Source organism: Emys orbicularis, chromosome 1 (genome assembly GCF_028017835.1).
Source record: "Emys orbicularis isolate rEmyOrb1 chromosome 1, rEmyOrb1.hap1, whole genome shotgun sequence".
NCBI classification, from domain to species: domain Eukaryota; kingdom Metazoa; phylum Chordata; order Testudines; family Emydidae; genus Emys; species Emys orbicularis.
Window position 1 is genome coordinate 127,235,553 of NC_088683.1, and position 8,737 is coordinate 127,244,289.

Consider the following 8,737-nt stretch of genomic DNA (forward strand, 5'->3'; position numbering starts at 1 on the left):
ATGAGCATATAATAGCACTGTAGAATAATCTTACAGTGACATTTAACTTAACAGCTGTTCCCACGAGGGCCATCTACTCCACATGCCTATCACTTTTATTGTCTGGGAAAAATGGGAAATAGATGGCAAACTAGATCTTGTTCTTTCTTTCCTCAGGATGTAGGAGGACAGATAAGGGACAAAAGGGAGACCAGTGGAAAAGCACTTGTGTCCTGCTAGGTGGACTATGGTGGCAGGAAGATGTTGGCCAGGAAGAGTATCATCCCTGAAGAATATGTGCTTGCACGGATTGCTGCTGAGAACCTTCGCAAGCCACGCATCCGGGACCAGCCCCGCAAAGCTCGTTTCATCGCCAAGAGCGGGGCGTGCAATTTGGCGCACAAGAACATCCGCGAGCAGGGCCGCTTCTTGCAAGACATCTTCACCACCCTGGTGGACCTGAAGTGGCGCCACACGCTGGTGATCTTTACCATGTCCTTCCTGTGCAGCTGGTTGCTCTTTGCCATGATGTGGTGGCTGGTGGCTTTTGCCCATGGAGACATGGATGCTAGCACCGAGAACTGTACAGGCAGTACTAAGTGGACACCATGCGTGACATGTGTCAGGTAAAGTACAGTAGGAGGTGTAAGGAATAGCAATGATGTGAATGCCATGCTGCCCAAACCTAAAACTAGGCTTTGGTTTTCTTGAACTGTTCTGTACAGTATAGACAACTGAAAAGTTGAGTGTTCTCCACTAGGTTCCACCAAATCCTACAAGCCCCCCAGGCTTGGGAAATACTGTACCTCAGAATTCTTTGATGCCTTACCGGATCTCCTAGAATCTGATAGTGACAGAGACCTTGCTGCTTTTCAGATGTCTCTACTGTATGTTGATAACTTTCCGTGCCTGTTAAGTTAGAGCCTGCTTCAACAAAGTGGCCCTTAGGTGTGTGTTGTAAATGGTTTAGTCCTGTCTACATCAATAACACTATCTTGAACATGGTGTGGTCCATAGTGAATTTCACACCATGACACAACAAGAAATAGCTTATCTTGAGAACTATATTTTGGCTTTGGAAAATCAGTCCAAACTTTCAAAGATGACTACTGAATTTGGGTGCTTCATTTTCTGGCTTGTCCAACTTATGACACCTTAGTGAGACTTGATTTCCAGAAAATGGAAAGCATCTGAATATTAGGCCTCTTTTAGATATCTCTAGTTGGGAAGCCAAAAATGGAAGTACCCAAAATCATTAGTCACTTATGAAGATTTAGACTATCGATTTTAATTACGGGATAAGTGCTGTGACACACTGCATCAGTATTTATCTCAGACAACAAGAACTGTTGTGAAAAACACTACCAGTGTACTACGATAGGTGTCAGAGGAGTGTGTTATTTTCCTTTTACTACCAACAAAACTCCCAGAACCCTGGCACTTTCCAGAGCACCAGCCAAATGACTGATCAGGAGGGAATTTCAAATATACACAGTATGTTTACAGACTCCAAAGAGCAAACATTAATAGGAGCAAGCAATGAGACCATTCTGTGATATGTGCAGTAAGATCCTTATTTATAGTACCTGTTCTTTGAACAGTAAGAGCCTGATTAACTGTTGCCCTGTCATTTACACCGGTGCAAGGTGGGTGTAAAATGCTACTGAATCAGAATGGTTGCATTTTGCATACACTTTGCATTGTTGTTGGGACCACACAAGGGGCAAGGTGGGGTAGAATTAGACTCATAATATCTGAGTGTCCACTTTTATCTCCCTCTCTGTCTCGGTGACACAAACACCATGGTAGCATGTACAAAATTCCAAGTGGCATTATTTCTGGCCTAAAAAGGACCAGGTTCTTCATCCCTTCCCTTGTTTTTACGCTGCTTTCCTAAGTGGGGCTATTCCCCTTCCAAGCTGGACTAAACTTCATTGCGTTGATTGATTTTACATTTATTCTTAGGAACTGGCTGCAAGCCAGAGCTTCTGAAATGAGCAATTATGGCTCAGATCACCCCTGTGAGGGAACTCTCTCAGGCTTCTTTTTCATAGCATCTCCTCTCTATTGTTCAAGGAAAGGCGGGGCGGGGTTTGCAGCAGCAGAAAGCGCTCCATCTCACAAACCTGCTACTCTCAGGGGATCTGTCGGAAGGAAAGGCCATTGGGCACTGAGCTTTCTACATTTGGTCTGGGACTCCCTGCCTTGCCTTTCAGCTTCAAAGCAGCAGCACAGCTCCAATGGAGCCTCTCCTATGGGACTTTCTTGCTGTCTGCTACCCCAGGACGTCCCCTTCCCAGAGGACATTTCCTGGCAATGGAACACACATGCAATAAAGTTCACACTGATTCATTTTTTGTGAGGAATCTGCACGATACTCGGCCTTATGCAAGCTGGGGGTCACATGAGCACAACAGCTTTTAAGCCATGCCTCCTGCTGCCAGGCATGTCCCTTGTAGTCCCTTACACTAGGAGACTGCTTAACTGTCTGCTTCAGGAAGTTTTATGGCTGCTTTCTGCTGCCAATGTGGTGCAAAGGGGTTGTATCCAGAACAAGGTTCTGGCCCTTTCTCTATTCCATCCACTGGCATTACCACTGATAAGTCTCCACCTAGTCCATGCAGGATTTAAGGTACAAAATCCCTATTCAAACAACAATTCCAGTGAGGTCACTACATTTTACTGCAAGGAAAATGTGAAGAGTTATTATAACTAACTGAAACATAGGTGCGGGAACTATGGGTGTGAGGGGTGCTGCAGCACCCCCGGGCTCCTGGCTGCCAGTCCAGTGCCCGGGGACTCCGCTGTCGGCCCCACACCTGGGATCCCAACTGCTGGCCCCACGCCCAGGGTCTTGGCTGCTGGCCCCACGCCCGGGTCCCGGCCGCCCAGCTCTGCTGCCATCTCGCTCCCGGGGTCTGCTGCCACTCCGCACCCAGGGCTTTGCTCCCAGCCTCAGCTGGGGTTGGACAGAGGTTAGGGGACTGGCTTTCAGCACCCCCACTATTAAAAATGTTCCAGCGCCACTGAACTGAAGTGAATGAAGGATTAACATAACTTTTTGCTTTAGCACATGACAAAGAACACATGTTGTCATATAGTATTAGTATCTGTAGTGTTTCAGGCCAAAAGGTAGACAACCATCTATCTTCTAGTCATGAAAAGTAATTTTTCATTGGCAGTAAATGATTCTGTTCTGTTAAAACTGGCTCCCTGTTCCAACAAAGTTATGGAATAAAAGTATTGTCACTAATATTTTTAAGAATAAAGAAAAACTGATTATCTTAAAGGAATATTTGATATTGTCACTATATACAGTAATAATAATAATTAAAAATAGCCAAAATTTTAAAGCCTGTGTGCCTAAAGTTAGTCTCTTAAATCCATATTAGACATCTAACTAAAATCTTTCCATGTAGGTGCCAAAATGTGGCTTTAAGAGACACCTGGGGTTGAAATTTGTAACCAACATTTAGAACTCATAGAGCACTTTATGTTGTCAAAGTGCTACATAACTATTAACCACACCCCTCTGTGGTAGGTTAATATTGTTATCCTGCCCATTTTCCAGATAGGCAAATTGTTGTCAAAGCTGAAATGGGAATCAGTGACAGACTTGGGATTATTACAATTAGGAGCTCCCTGGCTTTTACTTCTGTGTTCACATGCTCAGCTTGCTAGACTGTCGTTTCTTCAAAGACTGAGTTTACACTATAAAAATGTGGATTCTTTTTCAAATGAATCATTTTTAAAAGAAATTGGAGTATTTGAAGTTGCAACCATACACTTCGCTCTGCATGTGGCTGAATATTCGTCACCCTTTCACTAATTCCATTAAATACCATATTAACCCCTTCATTCCTGAATTCTTTAGAACTATGTGCAGAAAACAAAAAAACACAATTTAATAAAACACACAAAAAACACCACATTGGTGATGACTCCCAAGAACGAAAAGCTTTTAAAAAAAACAACCCGGTTTTAAAACATGCTTATCAAATTTGGATTAAAGCCAGTGAGAACTCAGCAGTCACATTACTGGGAGTCACTTCCTTTAAGATGAGTTTTCTCTTTCCACAGAAAAAAAATCTTTCTGATTTTTGCATGTGCTATAAAACATTTTGAATTCTCTTTGTGACTCCTGGTCCTCTAGTAGTTCGAAGGACTGTTCCAACTTATCCTGAAGACATAGTCAAAGGCTACGTCTAATCTACATGGTAAGTTGACCTATGCTACGCAACTTCAGCTACATGAATAACATATCTGGAGTCGACGTACCTTAGGTCGAGTTACCGTGGGAGGTCGACGGGAGAAACTCTCCCATTGACTTACCTCACTCTTCTTGTCGGGGGTAGAGTACAGAGGTCAACTGGAGAGCGATCTGCTGTCAATTTGGTGGGTCTAGATCCACCAAATCGACCGCCGGTGGATTGATCTCAGAGCATCAATCCCGGCTGTAGTGTAGACCTGCCCAAAGAGTTAAGAGTTGATCAGGTTTTGTTCTTCCAAAACCAAACCTGAAACAAAGGGTGGTTCAGATCTACCTTTGTGGAAAGGATATATATATATATATTACATTAACATAGCTCCATTATGTACATAGATGTTACCTCTGGGTGGACTGTAATACATGAAAAGGGCCATTGTCATATTTGTTCATATGCATCAATATAAAATTCCATGTATGGCATGTCCAATAAATAATCCACATGCTACTTATGTAGCATCCACATATAAGTTACAAACCTAGATCCAGATTTAAATTTTGCAGATGGCCTTATCTTGACAGTGAGTTGAACCAAAACGCTAGGTCAAACCACCCCCAACCTTTGGGAGATGAAGGGAATGAGTGTAGAGGCCCATTGACTTCATTCAGCTGCCTAGCCTCACTGGCTTACTCTCACTCGTGAACAGCATGGTTGCTGCAGGAGCCATGCTTTTAGTGGTTTCCGCTAGTGTGATTGTCCCCAAAGCCCACTGATGGGGCTATGTAACGGGTTGTGCTCTGTCCTAGCCGTGGAGTGCCCTCTGTGGGTGGTGTCCTGCCCGTTGTCAACCCTGCTGTTTGTCTGTTTGGGACCCACGTTGCTCCCTGGCTTGCAGCATCCTCTTCTGGACACAGCCCTCCAGCTGTGCCCCACTTGGGTCTCTCCCCTTCCAAGGGTATCCACAGTCCTCAGTTTGCACCTGCCCTCATGGCCCACTGCAGCCCCAAAGTCTAGTCCTGTGCCTCAGGGGCAAGCCACAGTCTGTATCGGGCCATGCTCCTCCATGGCCAGGTGCAGTGTAAGAGGGTGGGGGGGACCCAGGCCCACCCACTACTCTGGGTCCTGGCCCAGGGGTCCCTATGGCGGCAGCCATATCCTCCCCCCCTCTCCCCTCTACTGCTTGCGCTCACTGGGCCACTTCTCCTTTGGCCCTTGCACCTTCTCAGCCCTTCTAGTCAGGGGCTGCAGCCTGGCAGCTCACAGGTGGGAGCCCTCTCTCCGCTCCCTCGAGCCTGCCCAGCACTGCTCTGTCCAAGGTGTTACCTCCTTACCTCAGGAGCCAGTCCTTCTCTCTTGCTAGTCAGGGAGAGACTGCTCTCTCCTTTGCTAGGCAGCCTTTATATAGGGCCCAAGTGGCCTCTTTCTATGCCTTGATCGGCTCTCCACAGGCCTTTGCTGACTGGCTGCCGGTCTGCACAGCCTCTCTGGCCTGTTCCAGCCCTTTTTCTCATGGAGTGTGGCAGCCTCCCCACTACAGGCTGAAAGTCCAGAGGGGAAAGTAGTGTAAGGGTACGTCTACACTACCCGCCGAATCGACGGGTAGTGATCGATCTATCAGGGATCGATTTATCGCATCTAGTGTAAATGCGATAAATCGATCCCCAATTGCTCTGCCATCGACTCCTGTACTCCACCGCGGCGAGAGGCGGAAGCGCAGTTGACGGGGGAGCGGGGGCAGTCAACCCCATGCCATGAGGACGCGAGGTAAGTCGACTTAAGATACGTCGACTTCAGCTACGCTATTCTAGTAGCTGAAGTTGCGTATCTTAGGCCAATCCCCTCCAAGTGTAGACCAGGCCTAAGTTAACTCAGGCTGTACTCACTGCACAGCTTCTCCTCACTGGTTTGGAGAGTGGGAGAATCTAGAAAAGTCAACCATCTCATCCACACTCCCTCCTCCACACCCCCGCCAACTCTGTGGAAGTGGAAGGTGTGGTACTCCTGATTCAGAGGTTTCATTGGGTGGAGGGAAAGAAAAGAACACTGTTACCTCTGTTCCCCTAAAAACCAACCCAGGGTCACATTTGTATTAGTTTTATTACAATGCCGCTGTTAGGTCAGATAGAAAAGAGATGGAGCTTATTCATACACACACACATTCACTGCATTCATACCCTCATGCACCCACACACTTACACAGGCGGAGAGTTACCGGAGACAGCATGGAGGCCAAGAAGCCGAAGCGTGGTAGATCTGGTGTGTCTGCCTGCGGTCACGAATCCAGGCTGCTGAGTAGGTCAAGAAGCAGGGGCTTGTGTGCATGCCTTCTTCCTCTTAGGCCTTGGCTACACTGGCGCTGTACAGCGCTGCAACTTGCTGCGCTCGGGGTGTGAAAAAACACACCCCTGAGCGCAGCGAGTACAGCGCTGTAAAGCGCCAGTGTAATCAGTGCCTGCAGCGCTGCATGCTCGCTCACAGCGCTGCAAACTACTCCTCTTGGAGAGGTGGAGTACATACAGTGCTGCAAGAGAGCTCTCTCGCAGTGCTGGCGGCGCGACTACACTCGTGCTTCACAGCGCTGCCGCGGCAGCGCTATGAAGTCCCGAGTGTAGCCAAGGCCTTATTTTGGAACTGAGCGGCTCCTGTCACGTACACTGAATTTCCTTTCTGTGTCCGTCACCGAGAAGCATTCCCAGACCAGTTCTTTTGATGCATACCAGGTTCTTCTTTTCTTTACAGCACTTCATGACTGCCTTCTCAGGGCAGATTATATCAGACACACCTGGTTCCTGTCTCAGGGCACCTCTCTCCTTGCAGTTCCTCTCCGCCCAGTCCCACATACACTCCCTTGTTCACACTCTCTCTGAGGGATGGGATATTACAAAGCTTGGAAGTTTATACAAGTGGTAACTTGAAAAGGTTACAGAGCTTGCAAAGGTTACAAAACTTTAAAGGCTATGCTAACAATCACTGAATTTACAAAGTCTGCAGAACTTGATACAAGTTACAGATCTTACAATTGCATTTGAGTGGAGGCTTTACATAATAAACACTTCAAGAGTTAGAGCTCTCTGCTTGCTGACATGGAGAAGAATATGGACCATTAGGGAGGGAGGTTAGGTGAATTGTCCAAGGCCAGAGAGAGAGTCAATGCCAGTATTCAGGATTTCCAGGCTCTCAGGTCTGTCCTTTGACCATTAAACAACGACTCTTGTTCCTGCAAATGTTGAGCATGCAAAACTGCCACTGAAGTTAATGGGAGTTTTAAGTGTGCAACAATTGCAAGAATGAACTCTTTCATTGCTTCCTATTCAGTGTACACTGTTAACTTTTCTACTTGAGGTATTTAGATAATTAATTGTATGCAACTTTCTCCGTAGGTCTTTCACTTCTGCCTTCCTCTTCTCCATTGAAGTTCAAGTGACCATTGGTTTTGGGGGCAGAATGATGACAGAGGAATGTCCCATGGCCATCACTGTCCTGATTCTGCAGAACATCGTAGGTTTGATTATCAATGCCGTCATGCTGGGCTGCATATTTATGAAAACTGCCCAGGCTCACAGAAGGGCAGAGACCTTGATTTTCAGCCGGCATGCGGTAATTGCCGTTCGGAATGGCAGACTTTGCTTCATGTTCAGAGTGGGAGACCTGAGGAAAAGCATGATCATCAGTGCCTCGGTGAGAATACAAGTAGTGAGGAAGACGACTACACCAGAGGGGGAGATCATCCCTATACATCAGCAAGACATCCCGGTGGATAACCCTATTGAAAGCAATAACATTTTCCTGGTGGCTCCTTTGATCATTTGCCATGTCATAGACAAGCGGAGTCCTCTCTATGATATATCTGCTAGTGACCTAGTGAACCAAGATTTAGAACTTATAGTGGTACTTGAAGGAGTAGTAGAAACCACTGGCATCACCACGCAAGCAAGAACATCTTACATAGCAGAGGAGATCCTGTGGGGCCACCGCTTTGTGCCCATCGTAACAGAAGAGGAAGGCGTGTATGCGGTTGATTACTCCAAGTTTGGCAACACAATCAAGGTAGCTGCTCCGCGGTGCAGTGCTAGGGAGCTGGATGAAAAGCCTTCCATTCTCATCCAGACTCTTCAGAAAAGTGAGCTGTCTCATCAAAACTCTCTGCGGAAACGCAATTCCATGAGGCGGAACAATTCCATGAGGCGGAACAACTCCATGAGGCGGAACAACTCTTCCCTCATTGTGCCCAAAGTACAGTTTATAACGCCCGAGGGGAATCAGAGTATGTGCGAAACGTGATATACAACCTCACATGAGGCTGAGTCGCTGATAAAGGTTGAGAGGCCAAAAATGTTTTTAAAGAAACAGATGCAAAATAGAACTGTACTGGAGCTATTTATTCTTTTACTTAATGAAAGCATCACATAACAGCAGTAGGAAACACTATAGCACTAGGCATATTAATTAATGAATAATGACACTCAGAGTAAAGGAAGCATGGTTCACTCATGTAATGTATTTTGTATTAATATGTGTTTTAATGGCATGTGAGATTTTTTTCCTTTCAA

At 46.3% G+C, this 8,737-nt stretch overlaps 1 protein-coding gene across 1 annotated transcript; it reads left to right on the top strand.

Moving 5' to 3' along the window:
* The first annotated feature begins 240 nt into the window (after positions 1 to 240).
* KCNJ8 (potassium inwardly rectifying channel subfamily J member 8) lies at positions 241 to 8,468 on the top strand. Its single transcript, XM_065413048.1, has 2 exons — positions 241 to 605; positions 7,568 to 8,468. Exons 1-2 carry the CDS (start codon positions 241 to 243, stop codon positions 8,466 to 8,468), a joined length of 1,266 nt encoding a protein of 421 aa, XP_065269120.1.
* Positions 8,469 to 8,737: the final 269 nt, after the last annotated feature.